Source organism: Monopterus albus, unplaced genomic scaffold (genome assembly GCF_001952655.1).
Source record: "Monopterus albus unplaced genomic scaffold, M_albus_1.0 scaffold172.1, whole genome shotgun sequence".
NCBI classification, from domain to species: domain Eukaryota; kingdom Metazoa; phylum Chordata; class Actinopteri; order Synbranchiformes; family Synbranchidae; genus Monopterus; species Monopterus albus.
This window is the reverse complement of record NW_018128052.1, coordinates 1,464,535-1,486,630: the sequence shown is the minus strand read 5'-3', so window position 1 is coordinate 1,486,630 and position 22,096 is coordinate 1,464,535. Positions and strand designations below refer to the sequence as shown.

Sequence of the window (22,096 nt, the reverse complement as noted above, 5' to 3'; positions counted from 1 at the left end):
CACACGTTGATTTGCTTCATGTTTTGACTACTGCTATGACCAGCTGCAAAGCTGGTAACAGAGACGTCTCGGTTGACGTTTCTGTGTAGTATGGGGCTAGCCCAACCGAAGGGATATAATGTATAGGCCTGGTGGGTTCAGGGTCTTTCATCTTACATCTGCCTGCGAGCAGTTTGGAGGTGCAAGATACCTGAGCGTGTAATGTTAATTTTACCTGTGATCCTTTGAATAAATCAGCACTGTTTTGAAGTTACTTGGACTGTCTCGTCTCAGAGTCAGTATGGTAAAAAGTACCGGGTACAACATTAGGGAGCCTGTGAAACAAATAGTTTCTGTGGCTGTGATAGTAAATATGTCAAGTCTAAGACAAACTCATGTGACAGCCCTTTGTGGATGCATTTTACATGAAAACCTTGTATTACAGGGAGCTGTGGCATTTTACAGACATGGGCCTTTACCAGACAGGGAGAGCCTGTATCGAATTGAATCATGGGAAGTGTAGGTGCATACTGGATATTTGGATATAGCTAGTTTATAGCTGACTACATTCATGCATTTCTGAGTTTGAAACCTCTACAGCCTTCTCTGTAGTCCTCTCCTGACATCAGACGTGAGACTTCTTTACCTCCTCAAGTAGCAAAACGTATCCAACACTTTGGTACTATGGTGTGTAATGATTCATTGCAGCTTCTAGAAGCTGCTAGCCAACATCCAGTCATGCTTTATTTATTCAGCACTATGAAATCTACATGTGCACTTGATTAGTGACAACTGAGAAGCGTCCTAACTTCCCATAGCTGATCTCACCTGTCCCTACTCAGTGATGTCAGCACAGCTGTCCTGTGTGATGATGTCACTGGGTCATTCCTGTCACGTTGAGTAACACTCTATCCCTGCCTGGTTTCTTTGGTGAGTGTATATGTGTGTGTTTTTAGCTGCAGTGTGTAACTGTGGCAGTCAACCTCATTGCTAACTGATTTACTGTGTCTGACACGTTATAGGTTAGAGCTGTGTATCTGTCTCTGTGTGTAGTGTATGGACGGCTTTATATAGCCACAGTTATCCAGGAAGAAGGAATACTCTGGATGCCAGTGACCATATTTGAACAGTGTCTGTTACAGGAAGACTGGACACACTAACTGCAAATTGAAACTTAAACACACTCACCTCCCCTTCATCTTCACCCCGTGTGTGTGTGCATGTGTGTGTGCATGTGTGTGTGTGTGTGTGTGTGTGCTCTGTGTTGCAGTTACACTGGATCACCACTATCAGGCAATGTAATACCTTGTCCAGTAGTAACAGCGGGGCTTCAACCTTCTCTCTCCCTTTCCAGCACTTTCTGGTTTCTTCTTTGTGACGGCCTGTTCTGCTGACTGACAACATCTACTCTGACCCTGTGGAGGAAACTACTCTGTCTCTTTTTATTTCTTAACCTTCACTTGCTTTGTGCTGATCGGTGACTTGTCCACTTTTGGGAGCAGCTGTTGGTGGTTGAGCAGGCAGGCTTCTGGGTTTTGTGTGTGTGTGTTTGTGTATGCGTGAGTCAGTATGCCATGTCGTCCCCTGGCACGTCGTTTGTGCAGATAAAGCATGAGGACCTGCTCTTCTATGAGAACTGCGGAGGAGGCAGCTTTGGGAGCGTCTACAGAGCCCTCTGGATATCCCAGAACAAGGAAGTGGCTGTGAAGAAGCTCCTGAAGATTGACAAAGAGGTAAGGAGAAGACACACACACACACACACACACACACACAAATCAATCTTGCTTCTGCAGCAGAGTTCCACACAAAATCCAAAGCTGTTACTAGTTATGGGCTCTGTGGCTCTAAACTTGTGTTTATCTTAAACATACCTCTCCTTGTCCCCCTCCTCTTCCTCCCCCCACTCTATTGTGGACAGAGCTGTTTTATGTATTTATGCCAGCACCCCCCCTGTTCCTCCCATTGTATGTTAGGTTGAGGTGTGTGATCATTTGTGTCTTTGTGCAATGCAGTTCAGGCCTGGGTGGCTCCCCTTGATGGAAAACATAAGTTCTTTCCATGTTATTAATACTGAGCAACCTCTGGATGAAAAGGGCATGATGTTACTGTTACGGCAGCAGGTTTTAAACTGTCGCGTGAAGTATGCACACATCTACGAATACCATTCAAAGGAAACTCAGTTTTAACGACATAAAATGCTCTGCCGCACATGGGCCGACTACAGAAACCTACCGAGGGAACATTGATTTCTTGCTTGACTTGTTTCTCTCACACTCACTTTCTCACACCCATACACAAACACACGCAGGGTGGGCAGACATGCACAACGCTGTGAGTGCAGTTCAAGTGTAAATACAAACCGATGGATCATGGAAGAGCTGTGGCTTAGTGGCGCCGGTTTTTCTGCAACATTTCAGAGCTGCTTTTGAAACAATAAAAGCTTATCTTGGATATTTGCAGAAACATAAAATTCAGAAACTGGTGTAAGAGGTACTCAGATCACTTAAATAAATGCTTATTGTGGGGCTCTGAAGGTTTATGACGGCATGTCATGACACCCCCCTCTTTCCATATGAGTGCTCTCCCATCCATTGGCGCATTTAATTGTGTATTACTGACTGTTATAATAATTACACTTTTATTTCCTGTAAGTAAAACTACGTAAGTATTTGCAACAAATTATCAAAAGAAATGCCCTGTCTTGAACTAGTTCGGAGATCTTGAACTAGTTGGGAGTCCGACATGAACAGTGGATGAAGAAGCGCGAGTGCCGTGGTGTAAAGCACACCACTGCATTCACAAATCTAAAACAGCACGCACAAATGCAATGCAATGCACACAAAGAGATGTCTGTACACACTGACAACCTCACAGTAGTAGAAACGATGGGAATAAAAGCAGAAAGATAAATGACTTTTTTGAAGAAAAACTATTGAGAAACTACTTGGGTGATTTAAAAAAACAGTTCTTATGATGTTTGGAAACAGGCATTGCTCATATGCAGAGGTTATAACCTACTGTATATGTCGGTGCAGATTAATGGCATGATTGTGATTCGTGTGGACTCTGTCTGTGGTAAGAAAGAAGGTCGGGCCACAGTTCAGGTGCCCCTGGAGACACTGTCAGCAATAACTTGGATAACAAGTCAAAAGCCCACACTTTTAAGTTTATAGTCTAGGTCATGTCTCTGTGACAGTACTGTGTCAGATATTGGAAAATATCTGCTAAGGCTGCTGACAACGTTATTCATATCCCTCTGTTTCCCATCTTCTCGTCTCCTCTTCCAGGCTGAGATTCTCAGTGTCTTGAGTCATAAGAACATCATTCAGTTTTATGGAGCCGTGCTGGAATCTCCCAACTATGGCATTGTCACAGGTCAGAATGCTTGTGTGTGTGCTTGTGTGTGTGTGTCTGTGAGATTAATGCACCCTTTCAGATGTCCTCACAAAAGCATAAAAGCTAAGCATGTGACACTGGGAGTTGTTTTCAGTCCTAACTTCATTCAAATAAATATTATCTTTAGAAAAGGTGCTCTACAAATTAAGATGTGTAATATTATCTCTGGGGTTAAGGTCTAATGTTACTTGTATCCATAAGTAACATTAGGTTAAGGGTCAGGTCAAAGAATAGGCTTTGAATTTTTCAACAATCTTGATGTGCCCAAATGTACGTGAGAATAGGTCTTAGTCGCTGTAACCCTTTCCACCATCTATGAAGGTTTCCACCCCAAACGTGACTATACTTTAAGAAATGGAGGACAAAGTTCACTGGCCTCATTTTGTGTAAAAATACATCCCAAAGTTCAGCTGCAGCTGTCCCGCTAAGATTATCTAAGTTGAAATCTTTCAAATTTAGTTTATTTAAGACAAATTTCCCTCTTTTGTGTCCCAGGATAGTAGTTCTCCACTGAGCTGCGGCGGAGGGATACGTCCAGTAGTTGCGTGTAAGTACTGTTATCACCGGAACTGGCATTTTACTCACATAAACGCATAATCAGTATCGCAGCCTCTCTTGGTTACCTTAATATTCCCCTGGGAGACATGTTGTCGTACACTAACATTTGTTTCTATAAAGCTGAGCCACTGTCACTGTTACACAACTGTGCACTGTCATCACTGTGGCCTTTCTAGGAACATGATCTTACACATAGGTAACTTAGTTTGGCTGACTGATAAACAACAACACAGTATGTATTTATTTGGACTTACCCCCTTGCCAGCTGCTGTTAACTCGACTGGTGATGGCACAGCTGTGCAGAGTTCCTCTCACAGCACTTCTGCTACTGTGGAAATGGGGTCCAGATACATGTTACTTTCTCAGCTTTGCCAACAGTACATTTATGTCCAGTTTGACCTTTATTAGGCACAGCTTGGTCCTATCAGGATCTCTCAGGTGAAATCTGTGGAACTGTTTTGCCCATCACTCATTTCTAAGACTCTTAATAAACATAGACATGAACCAGTTCTATTTTTTGTAAGGTGCAGATGAGGCTGGAGCGACTGAGATGTCATACACAGGGTTTACTGATGTCCCAAAGCCACAAATTGCAAAAATACTCAGCTATGAAATCTGAGAACTTGCTTCCACATTAATTGAGCATAGCTTGAGAAGTAAACACCAGTATAACAACAAACTTGTATACTTGAGCATAGCTTGAGAAGTAAACACCAAAACAACAAACAACAAACTTGTATAATATCCCTCCACCACAGCTCAGCAAAGAACTTATTTTTGTCCTGGGAGACAAAAATAATGTAAAATTGTCAGAAATAGACTAACTTTGAAAACTGCCAAACTCAAATTAGCTGCTGAAGCGTCATTTGAGCCTCAGACAAATGTTGGAGAACATTTTTACACAGATCTAGGGTTGTGAATTTTGTCCCTCATTTTCTACAGTGTAGTCATGTTCTGTGTTGAATCAAGGGTCAGTGTAGAGAGCAGGAGAAGTTTCAGTACCTAAGACCTATTCTCACGTACAAATGGGCATGTCAGTACTGTTTCAAGACCAACTGGAAAACTCCTGGACCTGTCCTTTAAGATAAGGAATGAAGGGATTAGGGTCAGGGCAGACTGACCTCATAAAAGTACACTCTGTCTGTGTGTGTATTAGTTTTATTGGTGCGCATCTGATCCTAGACCTGCCACTTACAGCGGACATGCTGGCACATGCTCTGATGGCCGACCAGTGTTTATGTGTGTGTATCTCTGCTGGTTCTTGCTGCGTTTCCTGGCAGGACATTTGTAACTGAGACCAGCAGGTTTGGATGTGACTGAAATCCTGGGTAGGATCACATGGTTAAGATAAAGCACCGGCACACCACTACAGACCTGTCCGGCAACAATCCTCACTACAGCTGAGTCTGTCCAAGTACAAAGTCTAATAAAAAAGTACAGCAAACAAAACTAAGTCTCGGAGACAGATCTCGGTCCCAGTAAGTTTATAAATTGTGATATGTATGAGAGGGATTTTTTTTTTTTTAACCCTCTGGGCTGCACGGGCCTCCTTTGATTGGGCAGTTCCCTTTGTCCTCCACTTGTCTCTCTGAGTAGTCAGACATCATAGGAAAATGGGAAAGATAATCTGGATTAGACAGTCAAGGTTGTGAGGGTTTCCAGTGAATGGAGCTGGATTCTCTGATTTCAACTGTGTGCGATGTTCTCACACATTCTAATATACTGAGGCAGACTACAACTGCACCGCAGACGATGTCCAAACACTCATTCCCTCGTTTACCATGTCGATCACCTTTAAAATCAAAATGCTGTGATATCTGTAGCTGTATTATAAAAGCAGATGTTTATTGTTTCAATGTGTTTTATGGTTTTAAAAATCAAAACCAAACTTTTGTGACAGGTTAAAAGTCATCTACTGGTAAATCTGTACTCATGGTCGCATTGTACAGACAGCATAGTTGTGTACAGTGGTGGAAGAAGTACTCAGATTGTTCACTTCAGTAAAAGTAGTAATACAACTGTATAAAAATATCATTATAAAAGTCCTTCATTCAAAATGCTATTTAACTAAAAGTACAAAAGTATTAGCATACAAATATACTCAAAGTAGTAAATAAAAGTACTCACTATACCAAATGTCACAGTTTACAATAATATACTATATCCCATTACTGGATTTTAATTGTTGATATATTATTGTGTACATCACATTATTGCTGTTGCTGGTAATAGTGGAGCTCATGTTAGCTGCCTTATATGGTCATAATTTGAAGTACTTCACATACTGCTGGGTAGCTTGTGAATTTTACACCAAGGATCAATAAAGTCTTATGATTATACTGTATTTATTTATACTGTTTTTTATCTCATTCAGAAAAGCCACTATTAACTTTTCAAATAGATGTGGTGAGTACAAAGTACAATATTTTTCTCTGAAATCTAGTGAAGTATAAAGTAGCAGAAAATGAAAATAATCAGTATAGTACATCGATAAATGTACTTGGTTACTTTCCACCTCTGGCTGTGTACAGATGATTTCTTTTTAACTGTTCTCTGGTGACTTTCTGTCTATTTGTGCGTTACTTCTGACAGAATATGCCAGCGGAGGGTCTCTGTACGATTACCTGTCCAGTGAGCAGAGTGAGGAGATGGACATGGAGCAGATCATGACATGGGCCATACAGATAGCCAAAGGTACAGCTGAGGAAATGATCAAAACAACAACAACAAAGTAATCTTGTGTCAGGGTTTCATCATGTAGTCTCCCAAGTCAAGTGCCTCAGGGTGTGATTTTATTGTACTCTACTCATCATGTACTAGAGGGAAAGGCTGACTCAGCTTTGCATCAGCTTGTGTATATTCAGCACGGACACGATTCTGCCATTTGCCTCTTGTAACATGTAGTTAGACATGAAATACACAAAACCATCACTTTAGCAGTTGTACTTTTTGACGTCTGCTAGTTTTAGTCTATATTTGTATATTTATACTCTGTTTTGTATTCACCTTTTAATTGTACTGCTTCTAACTCTCTTTTTGGTGATTTAAGTGGCAGCTGCAACACTAATTTCCTTTTGGGATTAATAACATGCGCTCTCTCTCTGTCTGTACTGTACATGTGCTAGAAATTTTAAGATTTTTAAATGACGAAGTTAAAAAAAATCCCCTTTGCTGATTACTTTAGTATCAAATGATGGTGGCAGATAAAAAGGGAAGATTTACATTTTCAAATGTTCTCAAAGTTTTAAGGTAATTTATCAGTAGTTATTGTCTTTGAAGGACATTGCAGTGATGAGGATAACACTTTGTGCTTTGTCGTCTTGTATTTCTGGTTGCTTATTTTCTTTTATTAGCTGAGCCCAAGAGATGCAGATTTGATATTTTACAATAAACAGTGCAGTGAAACAGCAGCCAAGCCTTAAATGTCATCAGCAAATGTAATCAAAACCAATCACAAAATAAATATGAAATATTTTGTAGCACTTACTAAATGAAGTCTTTGTTTCAGGGATACATTATCTCCACGCTGAAGCTCCGGTTAAAGTCATTCACAGAGACCTCAAGTCACGGAATGGTAACATATAATCCTGATTTGTCCCCTCAAACTCTGAGCTTCCTTCTGGTCTGCACAGATAAACATGAGTTCTCTCCACCAGCTGTATGTGACCTACAGGATATGACATGGCTTCTGACGGGTTTTTCTGTTTTCTCTTTTACAGTGGTAATGACGGCAGACAAAGTGCTGAAGGTTTGTAACAGCAATGTTTCGATGCGCGGACAGCCACAGTCGTTTCCCTTCAGTTCAGGCACACGGGTCATTTTGTGTCTTACTCGTTGTTCTCTTTCCGTTGGGATTTCAGATTTGTGATTTTGGGGCATCTAAGTTCCTCTCTCACACCACTCATATGACAGTGGTGGGGACTTTTCCCTGGATGGCTCCTGAAGTCATTCAGAGCCTGCCCGTGTCTGAGACCTGTGACACCTACTCCTATGGTGTGGTGAGTCTGTTGTACTATACCGATATACAGTATGTGTACTACAAGGCCAGAAATCAAACCTCAGTACTGCACTATCACTAAACGCTGTCAAGTACAGACAGCTGGAATCAAATTCTTGCTAAGATTTGTAGTTTTATTTTCTGACTTAAAACAAATTTCTTATATGAATTAATATTTGAGAAGAGAGGTTTTAAAAGAAAATGTTTATATTCCCCCAATTAAAGTATCACAAGAGTACAGTTTTGCTATCAGTACCAAACAGATTGTGTAGTATTGTCTGTACTGTATTATATTTAATTTTCCTGCATTAAAGACGTCGTCACAGCTGCTTAAGAAACTCTATTTGGAGCTAGCACCAGCCAACCAAATCGCTCCTGCCCATCTGAATGAAACGCTTTCTGTTGTGTGACCAGGTGCTCTGGGAGATGCTGACTCGGGAGGTTCCTTTCAAAGGTTTTGAAGGGCTGCAGGTTGCATGGCTGGTGGTAGAAAAACAAGAGGTAAGCTACACACAAACGAGCAAACCTTCCTGAACACACTGTAATCATGTAGAGCCACCAGAGTTTGAGAAGTCTGGAGAAACAATGCGATGCTCTCATGGTTTCCACTGTGCGTTGGTGAGGCTGAGACTGGGTATTTTTAGGCCTGATGTCAGTTCTCTGCTCTTGTAAGGCCTGGATACACAGCAATGGAGCTCAGCCAGACCCCGCTGCCTAAAGCCTTTACGAAGGGGGTGGGTGGATGGGTGTTGGTGAGGGAGGAAGAAGAAAGATTGCAGTGATAGGAGGGTTGATTCAAGTGGTTTCTGGGTGGTGGGAGTGATGGTTACACAGCATGTGTTTGTTATTGATGTGCTTGCATCCCCCTCTACAGCCCCTCACACTGTGGGCTAACAGCTCAGAATGTGTTTCCTGAGTAGCGACTGGCTAATCTCCAAGTGCTCTCCCTAAATAAGTCACTCTCTCTCCCTCTCCCTTTCCCAGTCTTGCTCTGGTTTTCCTCTCCATTGCTATACCTCTCATAATGACCCTCTAACGTACCCACTGTCCGCTTACAGCCGGTGCTATTTTAGGATTAATCCGCAGAGAACAGTGTTTCCAATTACTGCATGGCACTATAGAGCTGTCTGGGTTCATTCAGGCCTTTGGTGGTGCCAGGGAATCTTTAATGCAGGAACATTGTCACTTGCATGGTGCTACAGTTTACATATTACATAAAGATAAACATGGGCCTAGACACAAGTTTTCCCATTTCATGCCATAAACAGTTTGACAAGACTGCGCATTTTGAATTCAGTGATTGAGCGTTATTGGTCTGTAAAGTGTACTACACCTTTTGAATCCCACCCAAACACTTATAGATAGGTAAAAAATGAAGGTCTTCTCTCTCTCTTTTGCATTGAGATGGAAGAGGTTGTTCATTACCCCCAAAAAGCTTCACACGTGGAGACATGCAGGCACTTACTGTACTTATGAAGAAAACAATTTTCCAGTTTTCTCATCCTGCACGTTCAATTTAAGATTTTTTTCCATGTCAGTTTTATGTCATGGTGCTATCCATTTGTCTTGTTCTTATGATACTTCTCTCTGCATAAATCTTTCAGTTCATCTCTTTCTTCTGCCAACCCAACAATGCCTCAGATATACACACACACACACACACACACTGCCTACTTCTTTACCCTGGCATTGTGCAAGTTTCAAAGGCCCTGCAACTCTGAATTAAAAAAAAGCACCATATTTTGACAAAGCTGGAACCTAAACAGCCCAGATGAAGCGCACAAACTGAATTTGAGAGTTAAGCTGTGAAATAGTTACACCTAAAATGTTTTAAACCATGCTAGCAACGTCTAATGCCACCATTACTTTTACTGAAATGTCTTGGCAGTCGTTAGATGGATTAGCAGGAAATTTATTACAGACATTTACGTACACCTGAAGATGAAATGTAATACTTTTGGTGATGGCTTAACCTTTCATCCAGGGCCAAAATTTTTAATTCTCTAATACTTCAGTTTATGACCAACTGCATTTTGTGATATGCTAATTACCAAATGTTAGCATGCTAACATGCCAAAGTAAGACACTGAACATGTTGCTAAACAATGTACCCGTTAATCATCAGCATGTAAGCATGATCAACACAAGCATGTTATTTAATCATGAATAGCTTATTTCAAGTTTTAGAGAAATACTAAAGACATGAAGGAAAATTTAGTAGGTTTAATAAAAAAAAACAAGGTGGTCAGGCTTTTGTAAAGAGTAATGATTTTTGCTTCTTGTGTTTGTGCATCTGGATATCTAGAGGTTGACCATCCCCACCAGCTGTCCAGCATGTTTTGCAGAGCTGCTGAGGAAATGTTGGCAAGCAGACCCAAAGGTAAACTCAAGAACTATACAGGGAATACTTGGAAGAAAATGTTACTATGACTTTAAGGACATTAAAAATCGGCAAGACAGGTGGCTAAATTAACTTGTGCACTTGCATGTACCTATAGGAGCGTCCACAGTTTAAGCAGGTGCTGGTAACCCTGGAGACCATGGCCAAGGACAGCAGTCTACCGGACCAGTGTAACTCCTTCCTACATAACAAGGACCAGTGGAGGTACACACACACAAATGCATAATTTTGCAGACATGTAATCTGGTTAAAATGCAAAATGGAGGCACACAAGCATGTACACACACACTCATACATACTGTAGCTCTAGGCACTCTAAAGCTCAGGAGAGAAGTTGAATGCGTGACCCTGTGCACTACTTCAGTCTATAAAAAGCTCTCTGGAAAGTGTCCATGGAAGAGATTCATCTGCTCCTCCACTCTGCCCTTGCTCCAATGTGGGGAGAAAGACAAGAGGGTTGAGGAGAGGGAGCAGAGGAGAGGTAGTGAGGAAATCAAGTATGAACTGAAAGCAAAAACAGAAATGTACTGTATGTATTTGAAAACTAAAACAATGAGCAAGACAGAGAACAGTAAAGCTAGTGGGAAACATGAGTGGACGGGGGGAGATGGGAGGGCTGGGGGACAGTAGAGAAGGTGCGAGATTCTGCGCTTATTTAACATGAGAACAGTGAGGCAATCAACTCTGAGGGAAGTTTCGGTATGGGTGGAAAAACTTAGGAGGAGGGTGGGGAGCAGAGTGAGGGGGCAGGATGAATGAATAGGGAGGCATGGAAGGAACATGGGAGGGGGTATGGCTCTGTGTCAGAACTGTCTATATTTAGCTGCTGTGAGAGATGGACACACCAGCTCTATCTTGTGGTTGATGAGAGTATTGCAATGTGATTTTTCATTTGTGGACAAGCAATATACTGTAAAACATGTTGGGTCATGTATAGAAAACAAGTATATACACATCTTACAATTAGTTATTTGTATTGCCTAGTATTGTTGCTGGTGTATAATCAAAAATAACTGAAGTCAACTGGTGACAAAGTTTCATATACATAGCAATTGTAAGCTGGCTTCCTCTGTTATAGCAGTTTTTTTTTGTATATGAACTGTACAAATGGTAAAATGTGACAATTACTACAGAGTGTATACTGTGTACTTTGTGAAGTGGAACTACAGTGGCTTAAACTAATAATAGATCAAATCAATAAATGTAGCTATATAGGACACACTAAAGGAAACGTGGAGAACATTGGTCATGAGCTACTGAAACAACTATTAATTTCAGTTTCTTCCTGAAACTGAACTTCCTTTTGTTCTATGGCAGCTGCAGCAAAGTTTCTGTTCAAACTAGACCACGTTGGCTTGTACACAGTCACAATACATGATGGGTACTCTGTCTGCCTGTGCACACGCTACAGGTGTGAGATTGAGTCGACCTTGGAGCGCCTTCGGAAGCTGGAGAGGGAGCTTTACTCCAAAGAGAAGGAGCTGGAGGAGAGAGAGAGGAGGCTCAGGCTGTGGGAGGAGAGGCTTATGGAGAGGTCCAACATGACTCCAAGTCCGACCTCCCTACTCATGGAGCACACAAACATCTCACCAGTAAGTAGAAGTAGAAAAAGCATACCTGTTCAGACAGCTGAAAGCAAACCAATCCAAAAGCCTTTAATGATCTTGGCCCTGCTTTTCTTTCTGGCTCTATCAGTTTTTCACACCACTGTCCATCGGTTCCTCTGGTTCCTTCTTCCGCTCACACTCTCAGGACTCCAACAGTGGAGTCAGCAGTGCAGGAGTCAGCTGTCTCCTCCGCACCCTCAGCAATGGAGACACAGAGAGGGGGAGCAGTACAGTGCTGGACAGGGGGATGGGTGTGCTTGACGGCGGGAGACTGCACACTATGCTCCGGGGGTTGCAGGGCAGGTTCGGAGAGGAAGACGAGAAAGAGGAAAGCAGCCTACAGGAGAAAGGCTGGGGGAAAAGGGAAAGCGATGATAGTGGGAGCGTGGAGGGAGGAAGGGTGCAGGTGACACTCCGGAGCTTTCCAGGTGGTGTAGTAGAGAGGGAGGAGCGGACGTGGGGGGATGGGGACAGGGAGAAAGGTGGGATGCAGAGGAGCAGGGTGACCACCATAGTCCGAGGATACTCAGGGGGGTTTGGAGAGGCAGACAGTGAGAGGGAGAAAGAGGGAGGATGGGAGATAGAGACGCTGGGGGACAGGCTTGACGAGAGAGGGCTAGAAGGAGGGCGGCTCCCAACCATGTTCAAGGGTATCCATGGGAGTTTGGGAGGCCTGGGGGACATGTTGTCCGTAGACATGGATGAGATGGGCGAGATGGAGAGACTAGGTGACATAGACATGAACATAAATGACCTGGGTGTCATGAAGGTCATAGGTCACGGAGTCAGGAGTGGAGTGGGGGTCAGGGGTCGCAGCGGTAATGTGGGGGTCGTCGTCCAGGGAATCCGAGGTGACCTCAGTGAGGCCATCAGCCAAAAGATTAGAGGTGAAGTGGGTGCCATGGGCCCCTCGGGGGTGCAGGTGAGCATGCAGGCTTCATCCAATCAGAACTCTATGAAGAGCTGCAGGGTGCGGCACGGAACCAAGATCAACATGGCTACTGCAGCCGTGGACATGATGGAGCTCGACTGGTCTGACAGTGACTAGAAAACACATTAGCGCACAGAAAACACACAGAGGCCAAACTAGAAAGATTTAGACATGTTAGCACATACTGTACTGAGCTACCGTATGTGTATTAGAATCTCCAGTTGAAAGAAAGCTGGTATACACACTTTTGTTATTTTTTTTTATTGAACGGATGGTAACTACACCCATGTGTACTGTGAAGTAGGAAAGAGCAAAGAGACAGAGGTTGTCAGAATAACTTCACCTGTGTAATTTAACGTGCTATTAAAACTGCTGAGTGACATACTGTAAGAGGTACAAGTGTTACAAAATAACGCACTTGAATGCCGCTTTAATAAGGCAGCACTGCCTCATTTTTATTTTCCTGCTTATAGTTTATAGATGTGATTTGTTTAAAATAAGCTTTGACTTTACCAGTTCTAACTGTGATCTAGTGTGTGCATTTTTGGCAGTTTCTGTATATTTTACTATTTTTCAATAAAATGATAAGAAATTCTGGTTCCAGTACTGTGACGTTTCTCTACTCAAGTTAGTCTCCATCTTCCAGGGCTTGTAATAACATAAGGAAATACAGGAAATGTTAAATCTGAACAATAAGCAGTACTGCCTGGCCCGTTAGTTTCTGAATCTTGACCTTTGAATTACTGCTCACACACTAAGCAGGAGAGCCACTCCAGCCAGCACCCATTTAGCAGGTCTCTCCCTAGTTTTCAGGCTGAAAGTCCACACATATGTGGGTCCTCTGATCTTGGTCTTGTAGAGGGGACACTCATAGATATTTCTGGTCTCCTGACGGTCATTGGGGACAGCTCGGACTGAGATGACGGGCATGGCGGGGGTCAGTTCCTTTAGACGAGCCTCCATGATCACCCCGGCCTGAGCATCCCACCTTGCACCTGTGGGAAGACAAAAGTGACACTATGTGAATCCCAGTCCCCTTATTTTATTGTTCCTCGATCCTCTCTTAACCTGGAAGTTGTTCTGGTCCAGCATGATGAAGGATGTCCCAAAGCTCTTATTTCTGCTCTGCAGAGCAAGGAGGCTGCCTGGAGGAGCTATAACCGAGGATACAGGACTGCAGTCCTTCCAGTCTGTTACAGACTGACATGCCCATTTGTCGGAAGTCAGTTTGTGATTGGACGCTTCACATGAAGGATTGAGGAAAAGATATCTCATGTCAGTTAAAATGTTTCCTCTGATTAACTGGTAAAACACAGTGGAAGCAAGACCTAAGCACTACTGAAGAATGATTCCATTCAATCCACACAAAGCGAGACACAAGTGATGCGTCGTGTGTGTTTAAAGACACCAGAACAGCTGTCTGACAGCGGTGGGACAAAGTCTATTCCAGGCCGACCAACAACATATGTACTGGACAAAAACAGTTTTCATGTAAGATCATCAGGAAGAAATTATGTTTTTATGTAGCCTATGGATTTATTGATTTGACTGATTATCCCTGGCTGGTTACAGAGGGTGAAAGTGAAGCAGCCTGATCAGTCATAAGAGATAGCAGTGAGACAGAAAACAACAGGATTTGTGTGATTTACACAGCTGAGTGTGGAGATTACGCTTCGATAGAAGCAACGCAGAAGAAAAAAAGACACGAAGCATAAAAAAAAAAACATGAAGGTTTTACGGGAGACACGTGTCTCACGGATTCAGAAGTGACTGAGTCATTTGATATAGTGGAATTCTATCTGCAGCCTGAGACGTGCATAGAAAAGCCTTCCAGTGTGTTTTCCCAGTAAGATGGAAGTCATAGAAACATATGCAAACAGATGAACTGGGGTTCACCTATAGAAGGGGGGAAAAGGGTTACCATATTTTTCAACATTAAAACAAAGAAGGGAAGGTTACACATGCATGGTGTCGTTTGAAGTGATTTACAAGGGAAATGTTTTTGTGCACGGATCAGCAGAGATTTGAAGTAAAGAAGTACAAATACTTTGTTACTATACTTAAGTAAATTTTTCTGATCTGTGTGCTCTACATGAGCATTTTTTTTTCTGACTTTTTACTTTTACTCCCCACATTTTAACACAATTATCTGTGCTTTCTTCTCCTTACATTTTCATATCAAGCACGTTACTTTTAATTTTGATACATGTGAGGGGAATTATCTTTTTTTTTTAGCATTTATCACCCTGTGCACACTGCTGCACAGGCTGACAAGTCGTAAAAAGTACTAAAATCAAGTACCAGGACCGCCCAGGGGGAAGGGATGCTTGTGCGCAGAGCAGTCACTGGTGACTGATGAAATGTCTGTGTCTTCACACCTCAAGTATTAACATTACAAACACCATGTGTAAACGCACAGCAGATTGCATTTGTGAGAGGGGGAGCAGCCCCTCCCTCTTAACGGAGGCCGACATAGGGAAAATACAGTGGATAAACAAAGCAGGACAGTCCACGTCAACTCCAGAGGCTACGCTTGTTGATGGTTAAGGGAAGTACGGGGTGTATCGCTCATTAGGTACCGCAACATTAGTAGTCTGAATACCTTCCATGTAAAGTCCATAGACGTATGCACCCTCCCTGGCAGGCTGATTGAACTCTTCCTTAAACTTCTTGGTCACATCCACTGTCAGGTTCACCTTATCCAGGGGCCACTCGTTCTTACGTGCCAGAGACTGCATCACCGCTGAAAAGCAGGAACACAATGAAAAGACAAAGAATTAATCATGACAAAGACAAGAGTGAGAGAAAAAGATGATGGGAGAAGTAATAAAAATAAATGTATGTAAATAAGCGTATGCAGGCTTTTTGCCTGCACAAGTGTGTGTGTTTACCAGTGAGAAAGGACTGTGGGTTGAAAAGTCCAGCAAGCCAGACAACACTGGGCAGAGACAGGTCCTGAGTCCAGCTGTCCAGCTCTTTGCAACGCTGCAGCACGTCATTATACCTGACATGCACATGCATGCACACAGAACGAGAGACGGCATAAGATCTAGATCTAGAAATTTTATAGAGGTTGGTACAACCCATGATAGTTCCTGACGTATCTCAAAAAGTTACGATTATTCTGGAGCATCACTAGACATTGTATTCTGTGCATATTTTAATTAATTTTAACTTCTCTAGTGCAATAAATATTCCTATAAAAGCTCCTTATACAAAAAAATATCTCTAGTGCAATAAATATTCCTATAAAAAAATACAACATGGCAACTCACTAACTGCATTGTCAGCGTATCTGTAAAAACATTCAAACAAACACACCATGTAGCCAGGCTGTAGGTGGAGGGGTAGGCCAGCTTGGTCCAGGCATCAGGGACGTTGTCAAAGAACAATGCTGTCTGCAGCTTCTCCATCTCAGAGGACATGGCTAGTTCCCCCTTTGACAGAAAGATTGAAATTTTGTTTTACTGTGAATACAAAAGTCCTGCTTAACATGAGTGAGTCATTAACACATAAAATTTGATACACCGGTGTAATTACTGTAACAAACAGCTGCTGGCCACCTTTTATGCTACTGTTTTCTAACAGAAAGAGAGGATCCCTTGCTGCAAATCATTAAGTGTGTGCAAAGGTTTTGATTTCAAGAGTTTCTTCCTAATTGAGGAAAGTTGTGAAGATGATAGGAGTCATGGGAAATGCAGTCTTTTTTTGAGGGGCACTAGAACTAGCAACACTACTGCTGTGGGGCACAGAGGTTACACAGTCAGGATAATGTATAACATTTAATTTGACAATATCGTGATGCAGAGGGCTGCACTGCACACAAACCCTCACCTTGAGTCCCAGGTCGAGCTCCTTGAGGGAGCGTCGTATCTCGGTGATGAGCATGTTCATGTGCTCACATTCCTGGAAGCAGACCAGGATATATGGGGACCGCTCAGCTGTCTTAGAGGTGATGTCAGGCATATTGTACTCCTCTGGTAGCTTTTCCAAGACTTCATCTAAAATCATTTTCACCTGGAGGAGGGTGGAGTGAGTAGGGGAGGGGGATTTGTCATAGTTGTTAGATTTATGTAGATTCTCTAAGAATTCCTATCTTTGTGTGTTGTCCAGGCTTAGAACAGGTTCAGACTGTTAATGACACATAATGTCTTTTAATTCCTATCAAGAAATAATTGAACATGTGTGGAGCTACCTTGTCCTCCAGTGTCTGCGAGACTCCCTCCCCCATCACAGCATCTCGAGACTGCAGCTCCAGAAGAGCGTGAAAAAGATTATCTGACGTGACTGTCAAGAACTCAATTTCTGCATTGGGGTGCAACCCATAATGCACTGGGCTCTCATGGGGCAGCATTTCATCTATGAAATTATGGTAGCCCTGGAAATGTGTGGAGAGGAAAAGGTGTTGCCATTTATTCAGCAAACTCTGCAGTAAGTCAATTGTTACTTTTATTTCAGATTTTTGAGTCAGTTGTACTTTGTGTATGAACTGAACTTTTAACTTTTATTTCTCCATGGACAGCTGTCTGAACATTTCTGTTCACACAAGTTAAATGGCCAACATTAAGAAGGAATGAGGGGGTCACCTGTTTCAAGGAAATGTTTCCTCAAACAGCACCTATTTTCAGTTACCTGATAGTCCAGGTTGGAGGGGACGACAAACCCAGGAGCCAAAGAAAGCTTCCGGTCAAACTAGAGAACCGGAGCAAGAGAAAGAAGAATGTTTAGCTTCTGATTTCACACAGTAACACAGTATAAAAGTGCTTAGTCCAACAGTGGCAAAAATCTGGCCCATTTACTTGCCAGACACCCCCGAGCTTTCCACCAACTACCTATGAAGGATTACATTCATGTTTCTCTCTGTCTTCTCACAAATACAAATACAAACCTGGTTGGGCTGCATGTATTCTTCCAGATATGTTCTGCAGAGCCGTCTGTCCCAGTCATCAGTGATGTGTCCTCCATACATGATCTCCCCAAACAAATACCTCAGGTCCTCCCATGGCACCTTCATCATCATAATCAATATGAAAAACACTGCCTATATAAGCACCATCTTAATCATCCTCAACACGCATATGCGCCTCTCTCCCAGTCACATCCCACCTGTGCGTTAGCCTCCAGATAGTTGTAGAGGATGTTAACTGATATTGTCAGGTCTCCAGTATTGAAGGGATACTTTTTGTTCCAGCCCTGGGGACCAAACTTCCTTCTCTCGGCCACACAGGCATGGAAATAACACAGGGAGAAGAGGATGATTTTAAACTCCTGCTCACGGGTGCACTGGTCCAGGATGTCCTAGAGAGGGGCCGATAAATAAATTGACTAGATCAATAAACATATAAGCAATATTAGCACAGAGCAGACAGTAAATACTCACCTGGTCAAAGTTATCCAAAGCAGCATGCAAATTGGCATGCATGCCGGTTGGAGGTTCATTGGTGATCTTGATAGCATTTTCCAGGATGCCCTGAGTGAAAAGATACAAAGATTTACAGTCTGTATTTAGTGCTGTATTCAAGTGCAATACACATTGTAGCAGAACTACAATGTAGGTGCAAGCTGGGAGCATACATTCATTATGTGTATGTGCTCAGTGTCAAGATAAATGGAGAGAACCTTAGTGAAAGTTCACTGCATCTCTACCTGCGGGATAATGTGCTCCTGGGGTGTTGGTGCTGGCTCAGCGCTCATAAACACTCTGTAGTCAGGATGACTGCCTTCACAGCAGCGCTCCAGGAGCTTCTCAAGTGAACCCAGCCAGCGGGCAACCAGGTGGATGTTCTGCAGGGAGATGAGAAGAAGCACGCCATGTCGATGAACGCGGCGGCATGATGAATGGAGTATTAAGTATTAACGCATGCATCTCCTAATATAGTCTTCTTCATAATTGATGAGCTATAGTTCATTTAAATTATTCTCTATTTTTTGTCATTCAGCCAGCTACCTTGGTTCTTTGTTCTACCTATCCAAATATTAAACTCAACTTTCTTGCAGTCACACCTGCAATATAACCCAGTGACCCTCCTTGGCAGCATTCTCCATGGCAGCCTCAGCCACAGCTTCCTGGCCCTGACCCAAGGACACGTTGTGAAGCTTCCCAAGGTCGATAGTGAAACCCAGCTTCCTTCCTGTGAACACAAGGGCTGAAGGTTTTAAACGCGGACACAGATTAAAACACCCTGAGGAAAAAAGTTCTAGACCTGTTAAAAACATTCTGTATTTTCACAAATCATATTCACTATTTCCTATATATTATTTGTCTTAAAATCTAATCTCTTATATACATTAGAATACGATCACTACATTATGTCACTACAATGTACTAGAAAAATTATTCTGCATATATAAATGAGTTAGTACAGTATATGTTTACATGGATATATTTGTGTAAGCGCAGTCTGTGCTAGTTTGGAGCTACTTCCTGTACAGTACCCAGTGATTCCACATCTTTAAGTGGGTCCACTCCAGGGGAGAGGATGAAGAACACAGGAGAGGCTGGCCCACTTTCCCTAAAGGACTTTGCAAATTCAGTCTTTCGGCCTTCTGTGTACTTCACCCCGAGCTTCTCTTCCACAAAGTTCCTAGAGTATGCCAACAGGAAGAGTAGAAGCAGCCTGGGTTTACAAATAAGTCAAAGAAAATTCAATAACTGAAATAATCTGAATGCTCACATGTATAGCTGCAGCTATAAACAAATTATAAATACCTGTAGCGCTGCAAGCAGGGGGGTGGATGGTGCGGCCGCCCTGGGCCCACATACCGGCCCAATCTACCTGACTGAACTTGCATTTTTGTTTAGTTGAATATTTTAGATAGTCTGTGTGTTTTGACTGCGGCAAAATAAAAAGTCTGACTCAACACGCCTGTGTTTCTGCAGAGCAGAGACCAGTCCTGGGTGTTTTCGACTTATGCAGCAAACAGCACTAGGGGCACGCTGCGGCCTACCTGATATGGTCATTGATTTCACACAATTAGGGCCCCCACACTTTGAGTCAGTTTGACTTGCAGCGTCATATCAGCGTGTCTGGTGTATTTCTGGGAAGTGTAAGAACCCATCCAGGTCAGAAAATCTCTGAAATCAGTTTAAAACCAAGAGGCGACGTGTCATCATCATTACAGGTGTCAACCATGAGAGAGAGGGAAATGTCAGGAGTCAGTCTGGAGAGATCCGTGTGTGTGTGTGTGTGTGTGTGGGCAGTGGATGAGAGCAGACCATGGGAGCAGGGGGGTGTTGCCAAAAAGCTGCAGTCAGGATGAACAGCTTAGGAGCTTTCTGCCAGCAACAGTGTGGAAGCCAGATGGAGTTGGCTCAACCAAAAGAGACTTGAGCTCCTCCAGAAGCAACAAATGTTTTAAGGTTTACTGGCACAATTAAGGTTGCAATTTACTTTGAATAGTGCACTTCAAATGGAGGCAGCATTCGTTCCCTGAAGAAGCATCTGTGGCAATATTACACACTTTAAAGACCTCTACAGTGGATCATACCATTTCCACTCCCTAACATGAGCATTTGGACTTTACCTGCTGTCAGTAATTAATAAAATAATTCTAATTATTATTAGTATTTTTACATAGTGTAAATTTAATTTAAACCTATATTTGTTATTTGGCCAGTTAGGGGCAGCACAAACTGTAAATACAAGAGGCTGTAAATACAAGAGGAGCCCAGCGCAAGTTCTTGTCCCCCCTGCAATGAGCCCTTAGCTCTGCCCCTGGCAAATATAAATTTTGAAAATCCTTTATCCATTTGTTTTAAGAAGAGTCAAAAAACAGGCATTTGCAGGCAACCTGCAAATATATTAAGAGGAAAGCTGTTGAGGCATAAAAAAACCTAAGATAACACAGAAAGGGAAAACAATCCTCACCTAAGAGCATATGTCATGCGGTCAGGTCTCAGGGCTCTCATCATAATGAGCTTCTGCAGGGAGCTTTTCCCTTTCCACTCCTGAGGAAACCTCTCTTTCTCTGGACATCCTGACTCCACCATCTTCTTCCAGGGCTTAGGAGAGCCCTCAATGTCCCTATCCAGCCCGCGAAACTCATCAGTGAAACTCATCACCTGGGCAAAGACAAGCAGCAGCAGGTGGTGATTTATAGTACAATTTATTTTTGTGAACCAGCAAAAATAACTCCTGTGCGCATGTATGTATGTGTGTGTTTCTGTGTGCTTGCACCTTGATGGCGCTCCACGCTGAGTTGGACAGAAAGTCAAAGGGGCTGACATAGTTGTGGTCTATGTTAAAACGTAGCAGGAAGTCTAACTCTTGCACATTTATCTCTTTATTCATCAGGAGCAGCTGAAAAAAAGGGGGAGAGCACGGTCAGGAACAAAACACATTCCCTCTCTAAGCATAACACAAGCACCAACACACCTGGAAGGCCAGCTGTGCAGTAAAGGTGAGCTTGTCTCTCTCGAACAGTCCCCTGCTGATGTAGTTGAAGGTAGAGTAGGTGACACTGTCTATGAGAGTGTTTACTCTGCTCTTCACATCCACACAGGCCTCTGCTCCATCCACTGCCTTGTGGAAAACCACATTGAAGGCCTGAGAACAAATGAGAGAATGGATCTGGGACAAATGTTTGCTCAATTATTAGTAGTATTTTATACTTATACAACTATAACACAGATCCAGCATGAACGTTTGCTGGAACTAGTTTCTAATCGAATTTGTTAATTTGTGGACTGTGAGTCATTGCTGAACTTTCCCGTCTGGTTACCTTAAGGCTGAATTGGTACATGGGGTTGATCTTATTGAGATCATTCATGATAAAGTAGAGAAGAGATGCTCTGACCGCGACGGGACGATAGTGTTCTCTGGCTTCGTTTATCTTTACCTCGTTAACCTTGGCTTCCAGGACCTGAGAATGAAGGATGGCAACCGGAGAAAGAAAACAAAAGAAAAAGAGATGCAACAAATAAAGGTGGACCACAGGAGAAAGTTTGGAGGCAATGTGTTGCGTTGAAGTAAAAAAAAAGTTACAAATTCAGTCCATGCTATGAAAACTAAGCACATGCCTTCACCTGGTTACCTTCATCTCAATCTCAGCAGCAGTGTGCTTGGTGGTCTCTAGCTTCTCCACCAGCACATTGTCACCCAGGAAGTTACTTTCTGCAGCTGACAGCCTGGTCAGCAGCTCATCCTCCAGAAGTTTCAGCTCAATCTTAAACATGTTCTGCTGTTTGGTCAGTTCACTCTGCAGGGAGTTCATACAAAAGTACTGTA

General features: G+C 42.7%; 2 protein-coding genes across 2 annotated transcripts in view; one reads left to right on the top strand and one right to left on the bottom strand.

The window, feature by feature from the left end:
* The first annotated feature begins 1,332 nt into the window (after positions 1 to 1,332).
* Positions 1,333 to 13,511, top strand: map3k20b (mitogen-activated protein kinase kinase kinase 20b). Its single transcript, XM_020616128.1, has 11 exons — positions 1,333 to 1,712; positions 3,267 to 3,354; positions 6,526 to 6,627; positions 7,442 to 7,507; positions 7,653 to 7,681; positions 7,794 to 7,931; positions 8,345 to 8,431; positions 10,236 to 10,310; positions 10,429 to 10,535; positions 11,743 to 11,923; positions 12,027 to 13,511. The coding sequence occupies exons 1-11, from the start codon at positions 1,554 to 1,556 to the stop codon at positions 12,984 to 12,986; spliced, it is 1,992 nt and encodes a 663-aa protein (XP_020471784.1). The 5' UTR covers positions 1,333 to 1,553; the 3' UTR covers positions 12,987 to 13,511.
* An 81-nt stretch (positions 13,512 to 13,592) lies between these two features.
* LOC109969251 (dynein heavy chain 11, axonemal-like) overlaps positions 13,593 to 22,096 on the bottom strand; it is a 42,078-nt gene continuing 33,574 nt past the window's right edge. The window contains 18 exon segments of the mRNA XM_020615977.1: positions 13,593 to 13,864; positions 15,472 to 15,612; positions 15,761 to 15,873; positions 16,191 to 16,306; positions 16,704 to 16,886; positions 17,065 to 17,247; positions 17,502 to 17,561; positions 17,758 to 17,877; positions 17,976 to 18,167; positions 18,250 to 18,339; positions 18,516 to 18,653; positions 18,873 to 19,000; positions 19,305 to 19,453; positions 20,738 to 20,931; positions 21,047 to 21,169; positions 21,245 to 21,415; positions 21,591 to 21,731; positions 21,903 to 22,067. Of these exon segments, the coding sequence (XP_020471633.1) occupies positions 13,617 to 13,864; positions 15,472 to 15,612; positions 15,761 to 15,873; positions 16,191 to 16,306; positions 16,704 to 16,886; positions 17,065 to 17,247; positions 17,502 to 17,561; positions 17,758 to 17,877; positions 17,976 to 18,167; positions 18,250 to 18,339; positions 18,516 to 18,653; positions 18,873 to 19,000; positions 19,305 to 19,453; positions 20,738 to 20,931; positions 21,047 to 21,169; positions 21,245 to 21,415; positions 21,591 to 21,731; positions 21,903 to 22,067 (2,655 nt within the window). The 3' untranslated portion in view covers positions 13,593 to 13,616.

What these genes read in the sequence shown, in the direction of transcription:
- map3k20b (XM_020616128.1), top strand. Translation starts at nt 1,554, where the DNA reads ATGTCGTCCCCTGGCACGTCGTTTGTGCAGATAAAGCATGAGGACCTG. An exon ending in CAACTATGGCATTGTCACAG is followed by an intron (nt 3,355 to 6,525) that starts GTCAGAATGCTT and finishes TACTTCTGACAG; the next exon opens with AATATGCCAGCGGAGGGTCT. An exon ending in CATAACAAGGACCAGTGGAG is followed by an intron (nt 10,536 to 11,742) that starts GTACACACACAC and finishes CACACGCTACAG; the next exon opens with GTGTGAGATTGAGTCGACCT.